At 38.0% G+C, this 27,319-nt stretch overlaps 1 protein-coding gene across 2 annotated transcripts; it reads right to left on the reverse strand.

Annotated features, from left to right (window-relative positions):
- Nucleotides 1-7,186: 7,186 nt before the first annotated feature.
- Nucleotides 7,187-26,349, reverse strand: LOC5577671 (thymidylate synthase). 2 transcript variants are annotated; one of them, XM_021851824.1, is made up of 5 exons: nucleotides 26,268-26,349; nucleotides 26,114-26,203; nucleotides 25,655-26,036; nucleotides 7,593-7,939; nucleotides 7,187-7,456 (listed from the first exon to the last, which is right to left on the reverse strand). In XM_021851824.1, the coding sequence occupies exons 2-5, from the start codon at nucleotides 26,114-26,116 to the stop codon at nucleotides 7,247-7,249; spliced, it is 942 nt and encodes a 313-aa protein (XP_021707516.1). In that variant the 5' UTR covers nucleotides 26,117-26,203; nucleotides 26,268-26,349; the 3' UTR covers nucleotides 7,187-7,246. The 2 variants fall into 2 exon arrangements, with proteins under 2 accessions (XP_021707516.1, XP_001663452.1); XM_001663402.2 differs by having other exon boundaries at nucleotides 26,114-26,308.
- Nucleotides 26,350-27,319: the final 970 nt, after the last annotated feature.

The following is a 27,319-nucleotide window of genomic DNA, read 5'->3' on the forward strand; positions in this document are numbered from 1 at the left end:
ATATTATTAAATGATCATAATAACAAACTATAGGTTAAGTTTTTAATAGTGTATTTCAGATAGCACCGTGTGTTGCATGTTACCCCACATTAGGGGTAGCATTAAAAATGCATATTTTGGGTCTCTCCTGATCCCAGAAAACCAAATACTGATGAAACTAATACAGTGTGGTATTCTTTACATGGCGATTAGGGTACCAGATGGTTTTTGACTCATCTGAATTCTCATTTTTTTCATCCATATAGCTTTGAAGTTGAAAATTGTTTCAAGTTACCCCGTTTGACGGTATCTAGAAATTCTATGCAACAGTATGGCTTACGTAAAACAAACTTGCTCCTTGTGGATCACTTTGTCAATGCGGTATAGAAAAAATCGACAAGACATGTTTGATAAAATCTCAAACTATATTACTTAATACAGACAGAAGGCGAGAATGTGAAAGAGGAGCGTACGCGTTGAAGGTCGCTCCATGCATGTTGTATGAAAATCGCGCTTACCTGGCATACTGAAGCGATGCGAAGAGGCATGGAAAGTGTGGTCAAGCGTGAAAGCAGTTCGTGTGGTGCTTTGACGCGCGAAAACGCTTGAAGATAATTTGAACTATTATTGGCAGCACTAATATTGCGCTTGAATTTCGAACTGATGAAAACAGTTGGGAGTAAACTAAATTAAAAAACACAATAAAAGTTCTTTTTTATGTTTGAAAAATAATGTGTGCTTTGTACCACTGAACTGATCTTAAAGATTGTACAATAAAATTCCCCAACTCAAAATTATCACTCGGCCATTTCGTAGAAAAAAAACTACAATGTACCATGTCTAATAAATAAGAGAGTCGATTTGTCATCAATCATTAGAGCCATAGCTTTAGGTTATTACCCGTTCGGAAAATCAATATTTACTCAAAAATTAACTGCAATTAGAGCCATTCGTGATCTTGTTCATAATATCAATGATTCAAGTTTAGAAAGGATTCCCATAAATAAAACATTTACAGTACTCTTAGAAAAGGTATGCAATTTAAATACTACTTCATTCCATATATACAAAAAGTCGAATTCTTATCTAGCATGAGCCCTAGATACTTAACTTCATCTGACCAATTTATTGGAACTCCTCTCATCGTGACATGTCTACTTGAAGGTTTCAAATAAAGAGCTTTTGGTTTATGTGGGAATATTATTAGTTGAGTTTTGGAAGCATTAGGAGAAATCTTCTATTTTTGCAAGTATGACGAAAAAATATCCAAACTTTTTTGCAATCGACTACAGATGACACGCAGACTTCGTCCTTTGGCGGAGAGGCCTGTGTCATCCGCAAACAAGGATTTTTGACATCCCTGAGGTAACTCAGGTAATTATTGAAAATATTGTATTATATTGGTCCCAAAATGCTGCCTTGAGGAACACCAGCTCTTACAGGAAGTCTTTCAGACCTGGAGTTCTGACAATTAACCTGAAGTGTACGATTTGACAGATAGCTTTGAATTATTCTAACAATGTATGTTGGAAAATAAAAGTTTTTTAATTTTACCTACGATCAAACCTTCATGCCAAACACTGTCGAATGCTTTTTCTATGTCTAGAATAGCAAGACCAGTAGAATAGCCTTCAGATTTGTTGGAACGAATCAAATGTGTTACACGTAAAAGTTGATGAGTGGTCGAATGTCCAAGGCGGAATCCAAACTTCACTTTGGCAAAAATTGAATTTTCGTTGATGTGAGCCATCATTTTGTTCAAAATGACCTTTCCGAAATTTTACTCATGGAGGAAAGCAAACTGATTGGACGATAGCTAGATGCTTTTGCAGGATTTTTGTCTGGTTTTAAAATTGGTACAACCCTAGCATTTTTCCATTTGTCAGGAAAATATGCTAATTGAAAACATTTGTTAAATATATTAACTAAGAATGATAAGCTACTTTCAGGAAGTTTCTTGATGAGGATGTAGAAAATTCTACATCACCAGGAGTTCTCATATTTTTGATTTTTTTTATAATAAATCTCACTTCTTCCAAATCAGTATTCCAGGAATTTTCGAAAACGTTCTCTTGATTGAGAATATTTTCGAAGTCCTGAGTAACATGATTTTCTGTTGGACTAGTAAGTCCTATATTAAAATTATGCGCGCTTTCAAACTGCATAGCAAGTTTTTGAGCTTTTTCGCAATTAGTTAGTAGTAATTTGTTTTCCGGTATTGCCTTCTGAGGTTTTATTTTTTTTTTTCAAAATTTTGGATAATTTCCAAAAGGGCTTAGAGCCAGGGTTCAATTGAGAAATTTTATTTTCAAAATTTTTGTTTCTTTATTGAGAAAAACGTTTCTTGATTTCTTTCTGCAAATCCTGCCATATAATTTTCATAGCAGTATCGCGAGTGCGTTGAAATTGCCTTCTCCTCACGTGTTTTAGGACGGATCAAGAGTTTAAGATCATCCTCTATAATCACGTATTTAAATTTTACTTCACATTTTGGAACTGCAATGCTCCTGGTTTCAACAATGGAATTTGTTAAAGTTTCAAGAGCATTGTTAATATTAAGTTTTGTTTGTTAAGACATGTTAACATCAAGATTAGTGTCAATATACGTTTCATATATATTCCAGTCGGCTTGATAGCTATCCACAACCAGTACCATACATGTTTTGAATTATTTTTGTTCTCTTGAATTAATTAATTTAACTTTTTAGTAGTCATTTTGATAATATGTGATAGTGATTCAAATATAAAAACTATGTCACGAAAATCTTAATTAACTATTCATTGGTTATTTAATTAATGTAGTCAATCGTGTATTCAATCAAATTAACAACAACTTATTAATTCTGTTATATGTTTTTCTAATTTTAATGTTGTTTATACTCTGAATGATAGCCTATGATTGCTATTTCTGTTAGTTTCATCTAGGATGTATCGGCCCTACATTGTAATTTCTAGCGGACAGGACTGCCGAATAATGACGAAAAATAACTTGCTTCGTGATTTGAACGGTTTTCTTGCACGTCATCTAGAAGCAATGCTCCCGCTTGATGAAATGATTTTTACCCACTTGCTATACATTCTACAGAGTCGCCTTTACAGGCGCCAGTTGATGAAGATGGACATGGGAAAAGAGAAAAAACCGAATGAAGCAGCCATGCGCGCTCTCTCTGGTTGCAGGCAGCATGCTGTTGCTGAAGCACAAAATCAATGAAAACACGGAGCGCATTGAAACTCTTTCGAAACCTCTCCCAGTATGCCATACCATTTTGAACTCTTCTCTTCTCTTTTCGCCAACACTTCACTTCACTTCTCTTCTCTTTCAGAGTGTCATCAGCCGAACAGTCGCGAATACACATTCAGTTCGTCTCTAGGGCGAGCTTCTGTATGTGTGAGCTCTAACCATCCGACAAATGCACGAGCACATCGTGTATGGCGCATTGTGTGTCGGATAGAAACACAGAGAAGGATGAAGAACCGTTATGATCATGCCGTTAGGATCTAAAGTACACTGAAACAAATGATTGTTTTTTTATATATTTATTTTAACAATTCTTTTATATTTATATATATTTTAATAATTCGCTCATCGTATCTCCTACATACTTATGGGGCGAAACTCATCACATCCATTGCATTAAATAGGATTGAACAACTACACCACCCTTACATTAACATGATTTACATTTCATTTATATATACACATATACAACATAACTTGATTCGATATCTATTTAATACATCATAAGGTTCAAATTGCATTATAATATGTTGGGGTTTGGGAGGGGGCATCAATGAAATTGCAGCTGGACGACGAAGTGGAGTGCCAGTCAGAGTCTAGGAGAATAGACCGTAACATCGTTGTATATGGGTACATATATCCAACAATTGAAATGGAATTGACGCGCCCTTCTTATAACAAATCATCCCGTCGTGGAAAGCTGGACATACACTGCGAGTCTCATTAGTCTATTGTTGCACTTTAATGTTGGAAGAAGATTCTTCTAGCTAGGGTGAAACTATCTGTATACATCTACATTCATACATATACAGTACAACATTTTATAGTTAGACTGAACATCATAACTATATACGAAAATGACAGTCATTGGCTATGTTTATAATTTTAATCATTAATTCAAAATTGATTACAGACTTTCTGCACCATTTCCTATGATCATCGGGAAGGAACTGCAAATGATATTTTTAATTCGTGTATTTCTTTTTCAGGATATATTAGCAAAATGTATTTGTAGGAAGCAATCGTAAACATTTAGTATGAAAGGTCATCGTATATATTTTTTTTCAGGCTTGTTGGAACAATCTGCTATTATGTATTTAATATTTATCATCTTTCATGCAACATTCTAGGTCAAACAATCGAGTTATTGCATATTTTTTTTTATATTTTACTTTATTTACATTATTGTATTTATTTTTATTACATAACAATCATTTAATTGAACCATATAATACGGGTGATATTGGGAGGGTGCATCAGGGCATCATTGAAGTTACAGCTGGACAATGGAGTGGAGTGCCAGCCGGAGTCAAGGGTTGAAGTAACCGTAACATCCTTGTAGATGGGTTCTTCTATCCCAACAGTTGTAATGGAATTGACGCGCCCTTCTTATAACAAACCATCCCGTGGATAACTTGACAGGTATTGCAAATTTCATTATACTTTCCGTTGGATCATATTATTGGAAGGAGATTCTCTATTTCCCGCGGGTTTCGCGTAAGTGTCTCTGCTTACGGGTCCGCCACACCCCTTTTGGCCCTTCATACAATGATATGTTGAAATCAGATTGATAATGAAAATTGACTGTACTGTTAAGTGGAACCGCATGCAGAGCAAGACTCAAGCTAGGATGGTGGCTACCTACATACATACATACAGGTGAGCGGAAATAGGGGCATGGTTGCAGGTAGAGATAGAGTCAGGCTTGGTGGTGTAGGTGCTGAGATAGTGTTTGATGGGGATGTGTTTGAAGTTGTTGAAGCATTTGCTTACCTTAGAACACTTGTGACATGTGACAACGACGTTTCCCGCGAAGTGAAAAGACGTGTTGCAGCTCCGAATAGGGCCTTTTACGGACTACGTAACCAGCTTAGGTCCCGCAGCTTGCAAACGGAAACAAAATTCGCCCTGTATAAAACATTGACTCTTCCGGTGGCTCTCTACGGGCACGAAGCGTGGACGTTGAAAGAGGCAGACCGGAAAGCTTTCGGTGTTTTCGAGCGTAAAATTGGGCGGACAATACTCGATGGGAAACTCGAAAATGGTGTGTGGCGCAGACGCATGAATCATGAGTTGTATCAAGTGTACAAAGATGCGAATATTATCAAGCGTGTAAAATACGGCAGACTTCAGTGGGCTGGTCTTTAGTGCGAAGGTCGGAAGAAAGAATTGCAAAAATAATATTCAGCAGGGAACCAGGTAGAGGTCGGCGACGTCGGGGAAGACCACGAATATGCTGGCTTACGCAGTGGAAGAGGACCTGGCGACCCTAAACGTTCGGGGCAACTGGAGAAGTTTCGCCCAAGACCGACGAAGATGGAGCTTTACAATACGCCCGGCAATGGCGTGACGCTACGCTGTAGCCATCAAGGTATCAATGTAGGTAGGAATACGTGATCTGTGGGGATTTGAATTCGAAACTTTTAACCTTCAAGTGACTCGGTAGATTAGTTGGTAAAGCGCTTGTCTAGCATCAAGGGTTGTTTACATTTATGCACTGCTCAATCCTCTATCGATTCGCAACGACAGACTTGTTTAAAGGTTTATGGAAACGTTTTTACAACGCTTCGAACATCTCTTGTCAGTTGGGTTTATTCTACGACTGGCGTGAGGTGACAATTGTCGGTGTCGTATAGCGAGGTGACAACTCTCGACTCGAGTGAAGTGACTCGCCGTGCAATTCAAATGGAGAGTCACTTCACTCGAGTCGAGAATTGTCACCTCGCTATACGACACCGACAATTGTCACCTCACGCCAGTCGTAGAATAAACCCAAGTGTGACTATTGTCGGCAGCCTCATTCTCTTCAGCAGCTTTCCCATAAGAACTGCAGGCGAACCTGTTCGGCAGCTCCAAATCTGATCAGTCGCATTTTGATCCGTGTATATTTGAATTGATAACATCTCCGGCGATATTGTTTGTTCAGTCTCGGAAATCTCGTCAATGAGAAGCTGACAGAACAAACAATCATCTGAATGTTTTCATTGGTGTGTTTTGATAGAAAAATAGGGAAATACGCTGTGGTTCCCTATTTGGCCATATGCAAAATTTGGATAACTTTTACATTTTTAATCTTTTTGAACGTTTTAAAATCAAGATTCATCCTTTACTTTACTGCTAAAACACAAAAGATTTTTCAAAATGTGAAGGCATTCAAGATGTTACGTGGGGACGGACCTAGTGTAGTGGTCAGAACACACGCCTCTCACGCCGAGGACCTGGGATCGAATCCCATCCCCGAGATAGTCACTGACAAAAAAAAAAGTTTAGTGACGACTTCCTTCGGAAGGGAAGTAAAGCCGTTGGTCCCGAGATGAACTAGCCCAGGACTAAACATCTCGTTAATAAAGATAGAAAGAAAAAAAAAAGATGTTACGTATGGCGAAATAGGGAACCACTTTGGCCATAACTGGTACACCTACCCTACTGTGTAATTGGCATTTGAAAATTTTCCGATAGTAGTTGAATAGTGCCGAATCCGTAAGTCTCCTAATTTAATTACAGAACACATTATTTCCATGGATGATCCAAAATAACAAAATTATTGCAAATTATGTTATGATTATGAACACAACTTCGGATGTTGCTTACTGTTCAGGCGAACGGTCACTTCGAATACCAATAATTGAATTACTGAATTGGTAACCCTATCTTGTTTATTTTGTTTATGCTATTGTTTACTTTGGGTGAGTTAGTTAGTGGATCGACGCGAAGAGAATATAGACGATATTTGCAATCAGTTTAATTACAGTCCATTTTCAGTACAAAAACGGAAGGAAACCCCGAACATTTACAAACGTACAAATTCCGTGTCAAAAATATAGCACAGCACAACAAAAATGTAGCAAATCCATCTTATTACAAAATTATGTCAACTTCTATTATTTTACCTGCTGTTGATAGAGAAGTGTTATAATCTCGTTAAGTGGTTCTGGTCGAGTATTCGGGTTCCGTTTACAGAAGTAAAGATTTTTTTCAGTGGCATTTATTTTACCCATAATTAAAAACAAAGTTCACATGTTATTCAATTTATACAGCCATCTGCATTTTTATGGTGGGGTACGGATCATATCCACAGACTTCAAAATCTCCCATTTCGAATTCATCTATAGACTGCACGTGCCTTTTGAACTGCAGTGTTGGAAACCGCTTCGGTACTCTTTGAAGTTGTTCTTTCAAGGGCTCAACATGATTAAGATATACATGTGTGTCACCAGTAGTATGGATAAATTCTCCTGCCTGAAATGTCATGGTTTAAAATTAATATAATTATATTCAATATATAATATTATATTGCAAAAAGAACTTATCAATTGGACAGCAGGCTTAGATTTAACATGTGAAGTGAAGTGATTGAGATAGAGCTTGAGCTTACCTTAAGTCCTGTAACGTGGGCCATCATATGAGTCAGTAAAGCATAACTAGCGATATTGAATGGGACTCCGAGGCCCATATCAGCTGATCGTTGATATAACTGACACGAAAGTTCTCCATTTGCCACGAAAAATTGCGCCAAGCAATGGCAAGGAGGAAGGGCCATTTGTGGGATATCTATCGGGTTCCATGCACTCATGATAATACGTCGATCCGTTGGATTGGTCTTAATGCGATTTATCACTTCTGCTAACTGGTCGATACCCTGCCCTGTGTAGTCATCATTGCATGTTTTATATTTGGCGCCAAAATGACGCCATTGGAATCCGTATACCGGGCCTAGATCACCTGCAAACGATAAAAACATACTTGCTTAGTAGGTACCTAAGACCTTACTACAGGTTAGTTTGGTCTTTGATGTTGGCTATGTCTTACCCGTGTTTCAACAATAATTGGCAAAAAAGTTTTGAGTAATCATATAATATATAAGCATGTATCGATAATCTGTATAATCTATAAACATGTAAATTCAGTGCAGAGGAATTTAGGACAATACTTTAGGAATTCTTAAAGAAATACCAGGAAACTACGGGTATTTTTGGAAAAAGAAACGGTGAAATCTATCAAGACATTCTTGACAGAATTTCTGGATTATTTCTAAAGCAATTCCTACCCGAACCAGCCTCGGGCTGAAATTCTCTTTAATAAAGAAAAATAATAATAATAACTATTCCTACCGTATGTCTCCAATCTTTTACAAGTTCAGTAATATATTACCGTTAGAATGCATGATGAAAGAATGACTGGGTTTACCCATTGCATCGTGTACACGCATCTTAAGAAAGCCCGCTTGTTCTACACAGCATGAGCGTGGTGCTGATAGCGATGGCCGAAGGTGCGACTCTTGGTACCTCTTAGCAAAAACTTGGCCAAGCCCATTTTTTTTGACATTAATTCTTATTTCAATAACAAGTTCTCATCGTCCTTCTTCCTTAAAAATATAGAAAGAAAATCGATGAAGAGAAATCCATCACTGCAGAAACTCAACGCAAGATTTTATCCCCTACAGACTAACAGACATAACAGCTAGAACAATTATCAACTTAAAAAATAGTACCGGGAACATCAATGCCCAATGCTAAAAATACTGCACAGAGAAAATGTTTCACCTAAATTTTGAGTTTACCCAAAATTAAGTATATCGATTATACTTTCAACCCAAAATAAGGACTGGTAGTAGGCCTTGAATCAACAAGACGTGTGTTTTCAACGTCTGACATTTTTCTATCCTTTTCAGGAGGAGAAAATTTCTCAAACCGTTCAAGAATTGGATTGATCCAGTTTACCCTTTGGAATTGAGGAAGAACTTTCAGTCTATAATTGGAACATTTGGAGGATGATCGTTTTTGGGTGCGTTCCGTGCGTTCGTGCTTTGAACTGAGGAGGATTTTTTCGAATTGTCGTGGACTGCGGAGAACTTTTTCAATCTTTCAAGAGATCGTTCATTCCTGTATTATGGAAAGCACTCGAATTTTACAAAGATTTCCAATTTTTTGGTTTTGTGGTGGTGGTTGGTCCCTAGTGATAAATCCTACCTCCGTTCTGGTCACGATCTTCAGATTATCGTGATTCGTCAACATTCTTATTGATAAAGTGGGGGGACAGGCTTGAAATGGAGTTTAAAAGAAAAGAATGTCAGAACAGGTATCCACCGGCGACGCCAAACGGACCAACGTAATGTGGTGTAATTTGGGATTTGTGGATTGAATACTGATATTTTTTGCCAAGCATCAATATGGGTGACTTCCGAGAATAGCGAAACGTAAGAGGGGTTATGACAAGGTTGTGGGTAAATCCATCACATTGGGGTTGTGACTCTGTGTCTTGTCAGGAATAGGGTTTGATTGGTATTGTAGTATGCAATAGAGTTCGGAATTGATAGACAGACTTTGAGGAAAGAAGTTTTGAACGTAAGGCAGCAGCACCTTGGATCTTGGAGGGCGCAGGTCTGGTGAGTTGGTCAGCTGTTTATGCTGGGTTACATTACGTAGAAAGTGGAATCTGTTTTGCCTCGCATAAATTATGGGAAGTATTTGGAAATGGTTTTTTGTTCAGATTGTGTAACGCAAGAAGGAATCTTTAGCTCTGCGTTATATTAGGAGGTTATTATAGTGCAGGGTCGAAGAGAGGATGAATATTTGATCACTTGAATTTTACGCTGCAAGATATTCGTAGTCGTTTTTCTTTTTTTCTGATGTACAGGTATAAACAGGTATATTTAGCCTAAATAATGAACAATCATACGCCATGACGTTAGGATTGCATTCAAAATAATATTGTGCATTTCTTTCACACCATAGGATTATCGCAGAAGTTTTTACATGTGCGGAGGTGCCGGTAGAGGTGCGCGATTGCGTCGAGTCGGGTCGGTGTTTTCAGCGGACTCATATTTCGCAAATCGAAGAATGCTCTGAAGGCATCAACATGATTCGATGCAATCCCACACTTTTATTTGTGCTTTTGCACTTGTCTTATTAAATAGGAATACTTTGTGTTAGGGAAAGTGTAGGAGAATAAATTATGATTTATTAGAATTTTCTGATAGAGGCAGAGTTCACATGTTACTTAGGTATTTGAAAGCAAATAAGAACCACATTAAATGATAGATAAACACTAATGCACATATTTTTATATGTTTCATTTCATCGCGGTCCTCATTGCCCGAGCGGAGTCGACAAAACTCGAGGTGGATAGAATCGACGGAACTACGATACGGAAAAGAAACAGATGAGAAACTATCGATACATTTATTCAACCATAAAAACCACGTTTTAACGTAATAACTTTATTTCTTTCTTCTCGTTTCAGCAATCCAACAACCAAACCATTTCTACTATCTTTTCATTTCCTCTTCGTTACATTTATAGTCCCTCTGGTACTGAATCGAATGGCGCATTCCGCTTTTATTAGCGCTGTCTTTGCTGTACGTTGAGCATGGTGTCGGAGGTGGTGTGCTGTGTAGAACATCTGATGTGCTACACGACACGCCACTTCCGGCATTTTGTTTGGCGTGCGGGATGGGCAGTGCTGGTGATGAGGTGGAGGGAGCTATTCGGTTTAGTGCCAGAGGGACTATATCTATTTAATGTATCTGAAACTTGTGGGACCGCTTTAATTCCGGCGCCTGCTTGTGGAAGAACCCGGTGTGCTAAACGGTATAGGACATGTTAACGGGGGAGGCTTGGTAGGTCCTCACCCAGCCCGTGTCTAGATTGGCGGATATTTGTCTGCCAGGGTGTGGATTGAGCAATTACAAATTACAATTACAATTTCCAATTTTTTGGTTTTGTCAAGTGTCCAAGATTGAAGATGCTACTTTCAAGGAGAAATTCATCAAGATTTGAATTGGATTTTGTTAAGTATAATTTTTCTTGTTATTTTCTTTTTTTTTTCTTTATCTTTACTTTTAGCTTTGATTATTTATTCATTTTTGTCAACTGGTTATCTTTTTATTTATGAAGGCACACACTTTTATATTTTACCTTCTATCTTTGTTTCGATGTGCAATAATTGTGAATTAAGTAAATAGATAATGATTAGTTCGTCACCCCGTGTGTCGACAAAAACTTGCATCAAGAACACTCATCAAATGATAATGAAAATATATTGTTTATTGACAATAATTTTTGAATAGTTTGTTACCACGGGTGACGACATACAAAGGTGATCTCGGTCTCTAATAACATCGGTAGTCACACTAACATCACTTTCCCTCCTCGATGATCGTAAGGACGTGGCCGGCGCCGTTATTGACTTCATTATATTATGAGCTCTCGAATTGTGCACATTTTTTTTTCTATTATAGACGTTTTAACCGCAAGGGTCATTCACGTCTTTCTTTATTAGGTAATTCATAAATATTTTACAATTTTTAGGGTTTTTTACAATTTTCAAAGTTTTTTGTATAGTTCTATTGCTTTTACAAAAAGTATAATTTTATCTTCTTTCTTTTTTCTGTTTTGTAACATATCATAAAGTGTTCCAGTAATACCGATTGAATTCCTGATTCTTTCATATTTTACACAATCTACCATTAAGTGTTTTATAGTTAGTCTGCAGTTGCAGCTTGAGCATACTGGGTAATCTGCGTATGGAGTTAAAAGAAATTCATGTGTTATACGTGTATGACCTATCCTGATTCTTGTTAAATTTTTTTGCTCGTATTGATCTCTAGGATCTCTCCATTCAGAAACCTCGCGTTTTATATAATTTAACTGCGTTCCAGGATTTGCTAAATTCCACTCTTGATACCAAGCTTCCCAAATTTTTCTTTTAATTAATTTCTTTGAGTCTTTGGCAGGAATTTCGTTATTCACTATACTCAAGTTCCTCCCTTCCTTCGCTAATTTGTCCGCATTTTCATTACCAAGTACTCCTGCGTGCCCTGGAACCCAAACTAGACTTACATTTTTTGATTTGATGATTTCTTCACACTGTTGTACCCATGGATGTTTTGAGCAACCACCTTCTAAGGCTCTAATACAGCTTGCGCTGTCCGTAAATATAACACTTTTTGTGTTTGATGGGACTTTCGACGTGGCTGATTTGATTGCCATTATTTCCGCAGAAAAAACTGAACAATCATCGTGTATTTTCCCGCTTTCTGTGAATGAGGTAGAATAAACGCCATATCCTGTTTTTCCCTCCCCTTTGGAACCATCTGTATAAATTTTCAGATGTGATCTGTATTTCTTGATACATATTTTGTTGAAGCACGACTGAGCCTTGGCTGCATTACTGCCAGCTCTAATTTCATTTGCAACAGACCAATCTACTTTTGGAAAATCAAAATTCCACTTTTGTGGGCTCCAACGAAATAATGGAACAATGTTTGGGAAAATATCTCCAGTTATGGTCTCGTATGAAGTATTTGCTCTTTTAATCAACACCAGATCTCGGTTTGTGCGGCCTAGTTCTTTCCTTCTGCTACTGATAGAAAACCCATAGAACAACCTGGGTATTAGCAATGCTTTAACTATTCTTATCAAAGTTTCGCGGGAACATCTTGCTTTTCCTGATAATATTTTGAGGAGGTTTATAACTCCCGTTGCAGTTTTTTCTTTCTTTTGCATGTTCTTTAAAGCTGAATTTGTTGTCTACTATCACTCCTAAAATCTTCATATGCTTCACACATGGAACTGTTATCTCATCAAAATGAACATTCGGTAATGAACCTCGATGTCTGCGATTTGAACAGGTATGGAGCAGTTGACACTTCGAAATCTCGACTTTGAAGCCTGTAGATGCAAGCCATTCAAATGCTTTCTCGGCTGCCAGTTGAATTTTAGCTCTGAGTCGTTTCCTCTGTTTGCCGTACGCCACAATAATGATATCGTCAGCATATATGAGTATTTGCACGTCCGTAGGGATGGCAGTGAATCCACGGCTATTAGAAATAATGTAACAGACGGTGTAGATCCTTGCGGTACTCCACGGTCCATTGATCGTGTAGTTGAATATATGGATCCCACACGAACTTTAAAGGTACGGTTGTCCAAGAAACTTTTGATATATCTGAGCATTCGCCCAGAAATTTTCATTTCAACAAGAGATTTAAGAACGGCTGTTCTGTTAACCGTATCGTAGGCTTTTGATATGTCTACTGATAGTAGTTCACAATGCTGGTCCTGTTTGATTGGTTCATTCAAAAATTCTTCAAGTTCAGAAAAGTAAACATCAGTACCTAATCCTGCCCTAAAAGCATATTGTCGTGGATCTATCAAGTTTTCATTTTCAATATACCCTATCAATCTTCTGTTGATGATTCTTTCAAGGACTTTTGCCATGCAGTTTATCAAGTATATTGGACGGTAGTCACCAGGATTACCTTCATTCTTATTTTTCTTGGGTATAGGAATAATGATAGCTTCTTTCCAACTGTCAGGAATTGATCCTGAATGCCAAACTTGATTATAAGTACGTACAGGTCGGACTCGATTATCCGGAGACTCGATTATCCGGGGTTTCGATTATCCGGGATTCGATTATCCGGAATTTTAGACTCGATTATCCGGAATTTGATTTTTGATGTTCTTGTTTTTCAATTTGTATGTATAAATCTGAGATAATTTGGTATTGCAATAAACAACATGAATGGTTTTGCAGTTCTGAACGTATTTAAGAACATGGGGGTTTGAAAAAGTGTTTTTCGTGTATGCTGGTCTAAACATTTTTTTCTTGTAAAGACCCCTACTGTTCCTAGAAATAATTTCTGGCTACGCCACCGCATTTTATATGATAACAACAAAAAAAGATAATATTTAAGTTCTTTTATCGAAGATTTCAATTTTTTTCTTAGTGATTTGATTATCCGGAGGATTCGATTATCCGGAGTGAAAAAAAAATCGATACTCCGGATAATCGAGTCCGACCTGTACTAACGCTAATTTCCCAATCATTGGTAAGTTTTTCAATAGGGGATAACCTATTCCATCTGAACCAGTGCTCTTGCTTGTGCATTTTCTCAAGGCCCACTCTAATTCTCGAATTGAAATATCTTGATTGTAATTTCCATTTTCTGGTTGATTAGTAGGTAGTAAAAGAGAATTTGATTGATTGTCCTCCGACATCGATTCTCGGCTTGAAATCTTAGCATAATGATCGGCGAGAGCTTCAGCCACAACACTGGGTTCATCAGAAATACCTTCCTCAATTTTAATAAACGGTTTAGTATTTTTCAATCGTCCTTGTAATGTATTAACCCGCTTCCACAACTCTGCGCTCGATGAATGTATGCTTACCCCTTCTACGAAGTTCTTCCAGCTTTCTTCTTTAGCATCTTTAATTTTTTTACGGGCATTATTTCTCTCCGTACGGAATTTTATCAGAGCTGCTTGGTAATTTGAATCTGTTTTCTGCAACCGTCGTAAAGATCTTGAGGCTTTTTATCGATAATGCCACTTCATTATTCCACCACGGGACCTGTTTGTGCCCCTTTTTTCCGGAAGTTCGAGGAATACAAGATATAGCTGTGTTAAATATCAAGCTAGAGAGATCTTCTGGGGTATAAGTCATATTTTGATCTAAAATGAGGTCGATTCTACTTTGATATTCGCTCCAATCAGCTTTTTCGAAGATCCATTTAGGATTACCGGGATTATCAATATTTCTATCAATAGGAGACAGAAAGATTGGAAAATGATCGCTGCCGCGTAAATCATTATCAACACTCCAGGAGAGATTGTTGATGTACTCCGAGGACAATGTCAGATCAACGGCTGATTGGTTTCCGTTAGCTGGACAGAAGAATGTCATTGAATCGTCATTCCAGATCGTCAGCTCATGATTTCCTATTATTTCTATCAAAATCTTTCCTCGCAGGTCGGTCGAATGTCCACCCCATATTTCCGAATGCGCGTTTAAATCACCCATTATTAAAAAAGGTTTGGGTAGTTGAAGAATTAGCTCATTAAGTTCATCTTTAAGTATGCTGCACGGTGTGTTTCGTAGAAGAAGTTTATTACAAAAAAATAGGTAAGTCTGAAACTTCTCCACAATAAAGTCTAGGTTTCTCGCGTTCATTTGCTGCTAAAACCAAAATAATCGGTCGGGGGTCCAGAGTAATTTTTTTTTTGATTTCGAGAGACTTGCACATATGTTTGAATATGCCTATCTATGTGTTTATGTATATTAGGCCGGTTCAAAATTGAAAAATGTTTGTGAATTCAATCTCACATATGTTGGTTACTATCCTTACTATAAAAATAGTGCTCTGTGAAATTCGTAGCTTTCTAGGTGGTGCTTTAAGGTGGCCCAAAGACAATGTAAGTTTATATGGAAATTACTATGAAGAAATTTTGAGGTATGTTCCAAACACGCTACTACTGTAATGTAAGTACAAACTTATTATCCCATTGTAAAAGCTCATTCTTCAAACCATAATAAAGTAATTTGCTGAAGAGAGAATATTCATGAGTTTATTTGCTATTATTTAGCTTAACCCCTCTACCGGCAGCTTTATTTTTTCAGCACAAAAATATATTTGAATCGCGATAACTTTTTTGTTTCTCTATATTTTTCCACCATTTTTTCACAACTTCTCAAAAAACTCTTCTACTTTTGGAATCTATGTCGGTATTAACCATTGGTCAACTGGTTTTAAAAATATTTCGGTGTTCCTTGGGGGACCGACACTTCCCATATAAAATTTCAATATGATGTTTTAAGAAGTTTTCAAGATCTCGTTACGTACCAAAAACATAAAAGCTCATTGCTCAAAAACAGTTACACCGATTTGTTTAATTTCTTCACAATAGCCTTTCATCAAAGTTTAGTTTTGAAAAGCGAGTAACCGAATATGAGAAAAAATCTGTAGCCAGAGATAATTACGAGAGTTATGGCTATGCGTCGGTCCCCCAAGGAATTTTGGAATATCTCCGAATATAGATGACCAATGCTCAAAACCGATACAGATTCTGAAAAAAAGAGAGTTTTTTAAGAAGTTGTGGAATTTTTTTTCAAAAATATTGAGAAACAAAAAAGTTATCGCGTTTTGAATATTTTGAAAAAATGAAGCTGCCGGTAGAGGGGTTAATATGGGGTTGTAGAACTGCATACAATTGTAATTGTAATTGTAATTGCTCAATCCACACCCTGGCAGACAATTATCCGCCCATCTAGACACGGGCTGGGTGAGGACCTACCAAGCCTCCCCCGTTAACATGTCCTATACCGTTTAGCACACCGGGATCTTCCACAAGCAGGCGCCGGAATTAAAGCGGTCCCACAAGCTTCAGATACATTAAATAGATATAGTCCCTCTGGCACTAAACCGAATAGCGGCCTTCATATCATCACTAGCACTGCCTATCCCGCACGCCAAACAAAATGCCGGAAGTAGCGTGCCGTGTAGAACATCCGATGTTCTACACAGCACATCACCTCCGACACCATGCTCAACGTACAGCAAAGACATCGCTAATAAAATGCGGAATGCGTCATTCGATTCAGTGCCAGAGGGACTATAAATGTAACGAAGAGGAAATGAAAAGATAGTAGAGATGGTTTGGTTGTTGGATTGCTGAAACGAGAAGAAATAAAGTCATTACGTTAAAACGTGGTTTTTATAGTTGAATAAATGTATCGATAGTTTCTCATCTGTTTCTTTTCCGTGTCGTAGTTGCGTCGATTCTATCCACCTCGAGTTTTGTCGTCTCCGCTCGAGCAATGAGGACCGCGATGAAATGAAAATATAAAAATATGACCATTAGTGTTTATCTATTATTTAATGTGGTTCTCATTTGCTTTTAAATACCTAAGTAACATGTGAACTCTGCCTCTATCAGAAAATTCCAATGAATTATATTTTATTCTCCTGCACTTTCCCTAACACAAAGTATTCCTATTTAGTAAGACATTTACAAGTGCAAAAGCGCAAATAAAAGTGTGGGACCTCATCGAATCATGTTGATGCCCTCGGAGCACTCATTCTTCGATTTGCGAAAAATGAGTCCGCTGAAAACACCGACCCGACTCGACGCAATCGCGCACCTCTACCAACGCCTCCGCACATGTAAAAACTTCTGCGATAAACCTGTGGTGTGAAAGAAATGCGCAATATTATTTTAATTTCAATCCTAACTGCATGACCCGTAGGCTCTATGCGTATGATTGTTCATTATTTTAGCTAAATATACCAGTTATTTCTGTACATCAGAAGAAAAGAAAAACGATTAAGAATATCTTGCAGCGTAAAGTTTAAGTGATCAAATATTAATCCTTTCTTCGAACCTAATTTCATTATACATTGGGTTAAATTTTATCAATTTATACATGTGTATTCGAAGAAAACAAATCACGAGCATTTATTACCTCGCAACACATTCCTAAGTGATCAGATATTTATCATTTTCTACAGCCTAATTTAATAATACCTAACCTACATTGGGTTGTAACAAAAATTTGATCTTGGGATGTTGATTTGCCTCCTAATCATTGTTTCGACAATAGTCACATGCTTACTATCCCTTATGGCAGTGTTGTTGATTCTATTGTCTATCGCTCATCAGTTTCGCGCTACCCGGCAGGGACTTGGTCCTATGTACCCAATACTCTGCTGTGTCTTAACTTCACGCAATACATTATGTAGATGTGTGATACAGTTTGCGGAATATTATGATTTATCACTTCATCCAGATGAAAAATTCTGTTATGGTACCATATTCACATATCAGATAACTCCCACCTGGAACGATGTAATACATCGGAGACATGTAGATTCAGATGTATGTAGACGATCTATGCCTAGTTCGGCTCTGATCGACAGGCAATCAGTGTATTCAGTTTTTCAACTAGCTTGAAGCGATGAACGTATCAAGACAAGCTCTCCACTATATCTGCTAGCAATCACCGGTCGTCGATAGACATTTCGGTTCTTTTCTGCTAAAGAAAGACCCGATTGTATGCCAAAGACTATGGCTCATGCTTTTCAATACAGCTGGAAAAACAAGAACTACACCCAGCACCAAATAGTACGTAACTATGAGGCGGACCGGAAGGTTTGATGAGCAATCCCCACCGGGGTTGTAGAACTGCATACAAGTACAAAAATCCCAAACCCATTTTAGCCTCATGATGTTAGTTTCCGATCTTTTCATAAGCACTGTGCCATTAAGAAAATAACATTAAAAAAATAAGATTTGAAACTTCTCAAATACCATCCAAATTAGCGTATTTTTCAGCACCATGGGGCAAGTATATTATTACATGCCTTATAACAAGGTTTATCACATGCGAAGCCCTCTACTAGTTAATTCGAATAACTGAAATTGTGTTGTTTGAAAGGCGGATAAGTCACTTTTGTATCTAGGGGTCATGCAAAAATTACGTCACGCTCCAAGGGGGGGGGGTGGTTAAGCCATGCGTGACAAGCCTTACAAAATTATCGGAGGACTCATACAGAAGGTGTGACAAAGGGGGGGAGGGGATCGAAAAAATTGAAATTTAGCGTGACATAATTTGTGTACCATCCCCTACGAGTAAAAAGAGAAATCTCGTATAATTTATGATCTCGTCCTAAAAGCCATAGCTTGTTATTACTGAGCAAACGAATGGATTTACACTTTATTTCACAATGCTACGACGAAGAGAAGATCCTCCTCTGTCTGTCAAAAGGTTGTCAGGTTCTCAAATTACAAATCAACAAACAAGCTCTTGAAAATTCGAGGTTTGATATCGATGCATCTTCACCTATTAAAAATATTTCCTAATAACTTCTTACATCATTATGACCAATTTAAGTACGATTTTCAAGGTTTTTCGTGGACAATAACTAAAATTACGTTTGAGACAGTTTTGCAATTATGCGTATATCATATGTCATATTTGCTTATTACAGCTCTTTTGAGCAAGAACAACTTTACCTTCCAAGCCAAGGTGTTCAAATGGTTTGATCTTGCAGTTTGTCCCGTATCTATGTTCAACGCAATGTGTGTCGGTACAAAAACACATATCCATGAATACTTCACACAAAATAAAAAAAAATGTTCTGGACCCCCCGACCGATTATTTTGATTTTGGTCGCAAATGAAAGAGCAAAGTCTAATTGTTTTTAGTTCGAAATTTCAGACTTACCTATTTTTTTGTAATAAAGTTACTCCTCAAAGACACCGTGTGCTGTTGTTATGAGAAGGGGGGATATACAGTGAAACGTATGTTCGTTTGGTGGGCAAATTAACCTGTATGGCCACCGCCTGTAAAGTTGTAGTAACGGGGATTCTTGAATGCGGTACATTTTTACTCACTGCGATAGCAACTCCACCCCAACCGGTTATTGAGGTTGGATGCAAGCAGTAAAAATTGTAGTTAGTTGAAAAAGATGGGCAGTTAGGCTGGCAAAGAGTTTCTTGTGGACAAACTACATCGGGTTGATGATTTCTAGCTGAAATTTGTAGTTCCGATCGTCTAGCACGATAACCACGTATGTTCCACTGTATCGCGGTAGCTTTTTTGTAGGGTTTTTTGTAATTATTGTTGTTGTTCTCGATGCCTGTGTTAGTACTATGAGAATGTTGGATTGTTTCGAGATTATTGGTACTTTCAGAGTTATGTTTAGAATTGAATGTTAGTTAGTTGGGTTGGGATCAGGCAGACTTACTCGAATATGGATTATAGAGTAGGTTCAATCCACTCAGAATCGTTTGTATCACGGGAGGGAGAAATGCAGAATTCGGATTTGTTGAAGGTGGTTCGTCCTTCGGTGTTAGCAGTATTCTTTTTCCTTGTATCCTTCTTCGATGCGGCTTGTGGCTGTACATCCGTTGAGCCTCCGGATGCCTTTTTGATGGGAGGGGAGTTTCTACCGTAGTCGCACGAGGTATTTGGTGATTTATCTTTGCTTCGCTGACGTTTTGTATTTTTTTTTGTTCTTCGCTGGTGTCCATCCTGTGTTCATCATCTGTTTCCGCTGATACTGACATGGCTTAATGTTCTTTTTTCTTCAGATCTGCTACCTCCTTGATTAGGTTTTGTAATAGGGTTCTCAACTTCGCAATTTCCTGATCCTTGGCTTCCAATGTCTTCATTAGGTCGCTGGTACTCGGTGTAGCTGTGATTCCTTGTTGTTTTTGGGCTTCGTGTCTCTTTCTCGCTTCAACATATGATACATCCTGATCAATCTTGATTTTGACTATGTTGACTTCGTCAATTTTGACCGGACAATCCCTCGATCTAGAGCTGTGAGGCCCGCTGCAGTTGATGCAGAGAGGATCAGCTGCGCAAGGTGTAGAGACAGCATGCTCCGAAAAGCAATCCGCACATGATTCGTTCTGCGTACAATACTTTCTGGTATGTCGGAACCGGTGACATTTTGTGCATTGTAATGGGGAAGGGTAGTAGGGGAGTGTTTTTACCCTTACATACCCAAAGTAAAGAAACTCTGGGACTGTCGTTCCTTGGAGTGTCAATACCATCGTGTTCGTTGGTATAGTCTTCGTTCTGTCTTTGGGGTCTTTCCTGGTAAAACGACGTACTTCGATGACACGCTGAGCGCTGAGGTGTGAAACCATTTCGTTGTCCGCAATTTGCAGTCCATACTGACAACTTACGATGCATTTTCTCACGTTGAGAGTCTCGTGGAAATCGATTTTAATAGGGGTACCATCAATCAATTCACGCAGTCTCATCAGTTTGTCGATTTGTCGCTTCTGACGAACTTTCAGCACATATGGGGCTCCTCTCGCTTCTGGACGGGCATCTTCGATCGCACCAACAGCTGCATCAATGGACTTCTGAATCACAAACGGATCATCAGGTAGCACATCTTTCTCGGTAGCCGGTTTCATCAAGAGAATAGACAGCTCCCCGTTGATCGTATCCATCCACTCCGGTTGTCTTTGACCCGCAAAGCTGCCATCAACTATGTTTGAAACCACGTTTCCATTTGACCACGGTTTTCTTCCTGGAATGTCAGGGGGAAACGGGTCCCCGCCGATCGCCTGAGATGACCCTGAGGCCATCGTCAGGCTGCTAACAACGGTTGTTGCGTTGAATGTGGTTGTACGTATCGAACGAGAAACGATGATGGGATAATATGATAATCACTCGCGTATTGCTCACTATTGTTCGACTGAACAATGGATACTTTCTGACGCGATGTCGAACACGTGGGTAAGATGTATATTTTTCACTTTTAATGAAATTTGCAGTCAAAAAACACTTTTGTTTGTCGTTTAATCCGAGAACTCTTCAAACTTCACTACTTTGTCAAGGTCGGTCCGCCCTTCAAGATCTAGGCGACGAACGAAAAGCGAAAATACCGTGAAGGCCCCATACTCTGCGCACTTAAGGCTTTTCAAATTTCAAACAGCTGTAATTAATTGAAAACAAAACACAATAGTCTGAAATTTTGGGAGCAAATACTTATTGATCTTATGTATAAAGAAAAAATATAAAAGCTTCACTAAGTAATGATTTTTATTGCAAATTTTTAATTTTTCTCAAGGGTGTCCGTGTTCCTAACTCTGCGCACTCATTTTTGCAATGCTCCTTATTCTGCGCATTTAGGTTCCTAACTCTGCGCACTCGATAAATTCTTTATAACAGTTAATGTATTTTACTTAAAGCATTACTAGCAGTTAAACTCTGAATTAGTCTTCATTTTCTTACTTTATACAGCTTTACGTCCCTAATGGAGCGTGGAATGTCTCTAACATAGAAGTTTACTAAATGAAGTGAATTTTATCTATAATTCAATCCATGATAATTACTGTTAATGAATGCCATTAAGTGCAACTTTCAAAATAATCAAAATCACCATATGATTTCCAAAACATGTAATTAACTTAGTTTTCTAAAATCTAAACCAATATACAAAAAGGGTACAAACTACGTCTTTCTTTGCGTTCACCCTTGGCGTGTAAAGGAAAATTAGCTTGGACTGTTTATGTATTTTCACTAGAAAATATAAAAACCAAATTTTCTTTGGTTCGGTTCGGGTCCGATTAATGAACGATTCCTATTGCAGATCAATAACAGTACTTTAATGGCGTTTCTATATAGCAAATACGATTAAACCTCGATGTTCCATTACTCGATATTAACTCATGAAACTATACAAAAAATCTAAATTATTTTATTGTATGATTAGGGAGCATTCAAAAATTACGTCCATCGTTGAGGGGAGGAAGAGTCTATGAAAATGTGACAAAGCATGCATTAGGTACTGTAAAAATCGCGACAGAGATTGAGGGGACGGAGTGTAGAAATCCTTAACATATGATGGACGTCATTTTTAATCTGCCCTTACTATGATGGTCCCCTCAAACAATTTTCCAAAGCATTTCTATTCCATATCACGATGCTGTCGACAAGTCGATGGTTCCCTTCAATATCGACCTCTGGAGGGTTGATTGTTTGTTGAAAATAACGTTTTATAACTGCTGCGCATAGTAAGGAACATAGTTTAAAAATGGTTCCTTACTATGCGCACTTAAGAAGAATAAGAAAATGAAGAAAAAAAAGTTGCAATTTACCAGTGATGATTGCTCGATAAATAAACTAGTGCCTACGTACTAAAAATCTGAAATATATTCTCTTTAATTTGCTTCAAATGACTTAAGTGATGAGGTACTCCCTTAGCATTTTGCCTAACGGGCAGTCAATTTGGACGTTTTTAAAGCTATTTTATTTTTTATTAAAGTAATAAACGTAAATTTGTCAAGAAAATTCGTCGCGTACTTTTTTATTACTATTGTAGCAATATATGAAAAAAAAATGTAAACAAAAATTTAAGTATTTTACCATTGGATTTTGGTAAAAGTGCGCAGAGTTAGGAGCTGCGCAGAGTTAGGGGCCTTCACGGTAGTCCAACTCACAGTCTCTAGATGTAGAACATCGACTGTCCTGCACTACGGCACAGAGCGAACTGATTGTGCACATTGAGAATGGTTAGCTAATCCCAAGCCCCGTTCATTGGTTCTCTGTGCAATTTAGATTGTTCTAGTCAATCACGGAGTAGCAACTACGAATTGTACGGTCATCTTATGCTTATACTTTCAACCCAAAATCTCTCGGTATTCTCTTTCTTCCTCACGTATGTTGTCAAAATATGGCCCATTAAGCCAAATTGGGGTAAATGCAACTTTTCTTATGTTCTGGTTGAAAGAACTCAATAGATCATTGAAGGTAATTCATTCGGCACTCTCCGCACCCAATCAGCAGCGCCACCGTATGTAGTATTTAACATTGTGACTGCATTACTGTTCTGTCAAGCACGCAAGACTACGGTGGTGCTATCTCAATATTACAAGCAAAAAAAAATGTGCGGTAAAAACTATCATTTCAGGGTGTTAACTTAAGCGCTCGCACCGACAATTTTCATCAGACCAGAAATGCGCTTGATTTTACCATGTCTGTAGTCGAAATCAGATTGATGAAAATAAATTCTGTAAAATCTACCAGTAAGGTGGTGGGAACAATCATAAACTTAGTAAATTGTTCTAAAATTCCATGGTAGTTTCAAGAATAGGCGTAGTCAGCTAAAATAGTAATTTTTACCACAGTATTTTTTCCCGTGTATGCATTTTACTCAGGTGGCGCAGATCATTGATGCGTGCCACTATGGGGCTCTGCACAGGAATCAGTCTCACTCTTTCACTCCTTCATAAAATTAGTAAACAACAAGGCCAGTAAACGTCAAAACCTCATACAAAATCAAAACAGTGCAGAGCCCCATGCACCGCAAATAGTGACGTCACTATTTGCTCTGTATTAAAACAGCGGGAGAGTAAAAGAGAGAACTAGTGGCACGCATCAATGATCTGCGCCACCTGAGTACACGCGATTCTGTTTTTGCACGAACAAAAACCGTGCAAAAATGTAACACCATTTCTCGACGTTTCATGCAAAAATAAGGTTTTGGCGGAAAAAAATGTATGGAAGCTTGTTTTACATGACCGTGTAAAAAAAAATCCGTGCAAAAACAGAATCGGGTGTACAATCCATAACATTGGCGCTATCTATGCTCTTCCTAACGGCCGTTTTGGTTATTTTAATGGTCCATTTTGCGTTAAATCAGCTCAAAATTCACTATATTTTTCTAATGGAATTAAAGGCAAACTGCCTAGTAGGCACCTAGGAAATTTCGCCTAAATTGAGTAATTAGGTTGAAACAATCCAAAATGTTTCCGCTACGCTTTACAAGTTTTCGTTTTTAAAAATATCATTATCATTTTTTTCAAAACCACCACTAATAACTTTTGGATTCACCGAAGAAAATGTTTGACATGGTAAAATTAACCTACCAGTACTTATTTTCAGTCGAAATGCCGAAAGTACATGGTCTAAATCTAAAGTTATGTATTAAATTGTATCTTAATTTACACCCTAATTCCAAAAAGGCAAAGTTTAATCATTCGCTTCTAAGAATGCCTTGGAAATTATGCGTCAGACATGACCCATTGTCGGTTCTTGGATTTTTTTAGATCTGGTTAAACTCTTTTTGTACCAAAAAAGTTGATAGACATGATATCTTGTAAAAAAAATGATTGTTCACCTATACTGGGTATTTTTTACATGATTTAAAAAAGCATCTTCTTAGGAATCCTAGAACTTAGGAAATCCAAATATTTTGTCTAAAAAATCTGCTGAAGAATGCCAAAAGACCCTCGCCATTTTTGCATCCATCAAATATCTTGCCATGAATTCATTAAGGATCTCATAATTCATTGAGAATGAGTGTTTTCGCAGAATTCGCTGGTTATCTGTAGAAATCCCGTCCGGAGCCTTTTTTATAGAGGTCAATGAGGCCAAGAATTTTTATAGAGGTCAATGGGCGACCTCTGGCGAGTAAATCCCATACAAACTTTGAACGGCTGGCGCTAAAATATAGTTTCTCCGATCGAGCTGAAATTTTGCACAGTTGTCATGGGACCTAAATGCAATCCAAAAAGTGGACTCCCAGGTTAATACCCATACTATTGATTACATCGGAAACATTTTTTTTTTCGTTTTCGATAAATTTAGACAAAACTGAAAAAATAAAAACACAGCCTTTTTAATTTGCAAATAAAACAGCTGTGTTTTTTCTTCGATTTGCAGATTCCAACGGCGAAAACTGCTTTTTCACTTTTGACATTTGCTCCATTTTTACTTGGGCCTTAAAAGGAGTTGTCAGCGGGAACAGGTTAAGGTGAAGATGAATCGATACCACACCTCAAAATTTTCAGGAGCACAAATCTAAAGAACCAGATATCCGTTCATATCGATGAAAACTTCATCGATTGGCCACTCGCTGATGGTGACAATCGATCAAATTTTCAGCGTTATAAGTTGTCTGGTTCTTCAGAATGGTGTTCGTGAAAGTTTGAGGTTTGACTATGAGAAACAAAATAAATAAAAAATAGTTCAAAATTGGGAATGAGAAATTTATGCCATGATTATTTTTTTTTAATCTGGACCACTGTGCGCCATGTACGGATATGAAACTGAGTCACTGTACATTAATCAGGCCTTCCTCAAGGGCGAAAACCTTTTGTGAAATATGAAGACAATATGTATAACATTTACCTTCGTCACGATCAGTAAATCCAGAAGCATCCAGGAATTCGCGAGTGCTGTTTCCGTCCCAAATATGAACGTTTTTTGCCTGCAAGTCTTTAGCATTTGTACTTCCTCTTATGAACCAGAGAAGCTCCTCGGCCACTCCTCGGAAGAACACCCGCTTTGTTGTCAGTAGAGGGATTACGTTGTCACGCAGACTGTACCGCATTTGAGTTCCGAAAATGGACAAAGTGCCGACTCCTGTACGGTCCACTCTTTTGTCTCCGGTGTCGATTATGCGTTGAATCGCCTCCAAGTACTGCATTTCTTCGACATTTCTGAACTCTTCTTGTTGACCGTTGGAAGCTTTTGCCAGGAACGCCGATCCATTTTGGGCGGTTGTGAGTGCCTTAATGCATTTAATACCAATTAAGTTCAGTCGGTTAGTATGAAGAAACATTGCGTGAATTTAAAAAAATAATCTACCATTGGTTCCACTGATGCCAATATTCCACGTCCGGAAATGGGGTTCACTTAAGGCTTTTATATTAACCTAGAATCGACCTTATCTTGTTGCTATTAAATAAATGTAAACTTAAAACAAAATTCCAGAAAGTTGATCACTGCGTGCAACGCTTACAACATCACAATAATATCACGATTTTCCCGCCTTTGTTGAATGGAGTTTTTATAGAGCTTAGTGACATTTGAACACACGACCACTTGCATACGCTCATCATACATAGTTTGTTTTTGTTTCCCTCAACGAAACTTGCACACGCTTTCCAGACTCATCAAAATGCATATGGAAATATTACCCAATTTGCAAAAATTTTACCCAGATTCTGGGTGTTTTTCGAGACAAAGTGCATATTGTTTTCCTCTAAGGTTCACAACTACATCTACACTAGGGCACCCATACCATTGAGCGTGATAACCACTATAGTTTGTTTTTGTTTTCCTCAACGAAACTTGCACACGCTTTCCAGACTCATCAAAATGCATATGGAAATATTACCCAATTTGCAAAAATTTTACCCAGATTCTGGGTGTTTTTCGAGACAAAGTGCATATTGTTTTCCTCTAAGGTTCACAACTACATCTACACTAGGGCACCCATACCATTGAGCGTGATAACCACTCAATGAGAATATATATCAAGGTGTGGAAGAAGAAGCAATGGCTATGTATTAGTAAAGAGAAAAAACGTAAACAAAAATAACTACGTCACTAATTTACACGGCTTCTTATGGGAGCTCACTCGCTTGTAGTTGTGAAACTTTTTGCACCGTACACGGATGTCACTCACACTAAATATCGTCTTCCTCACCTCGGTATATATTCTCATTGATAACCACTATAGTTTGTTTTTGTTTTCCTCAACGAAACTTGCACACGCTTTCCAGACTCATCAAAATGCATATGGAAATATTACCCAATTTGCAAAAATTTTACCCAGATTCTGGGTGTTTTTCGAGACAAAGTGCATATTGTTTTCCTCTAAGGTTCACAACTACATCTACACTAGGGCACCCATACCATTGAGCGTGATAACCACTATAGTCGGAGGTGCGCAAGTAGTCGAACCGACGATGTATTAGTGAAAAGAGAAAAAAAGTTAACAATAACATATGACGTCACTAATTACACGAAGAAGCTTCATTCGCTGTGCGCTGTGATTCCCAGGGTGAA

The sequence above is a fragment of the Aedes aegypti genome, chromosome 1 (assembly GCF_002204515.2).
Source record: "Aedes aegypti strain LVP_AGWG chromosome 1, AaegL5.0 Primary Assembly, whole genome shotgun sequence".
Lineage (NCBI taxonomy): Eukaryota > Metazoa > Arthropoda > Insecta > Diptera > Culicidae > Aedes > Aedes aegypti.

Coding starts and splice junctions, on each gene's coding strand:
- LOC5577671 (XM_021851824.1), bottom strand. Junction 7,940..25,654: donor ATTTACTGATCGTGACGAAG/GTAAATGTTATA, acceptor TATCGTTTGCAG/GTGATCTAGGCCCGGTATAC. Junction 7,457..7,592: donor CCCACGTTACAGGACTTAAG/GTAAGCTCAAGC, acceptor ATGACATTTCAG/GCAGGAGAATTTATCCATAC.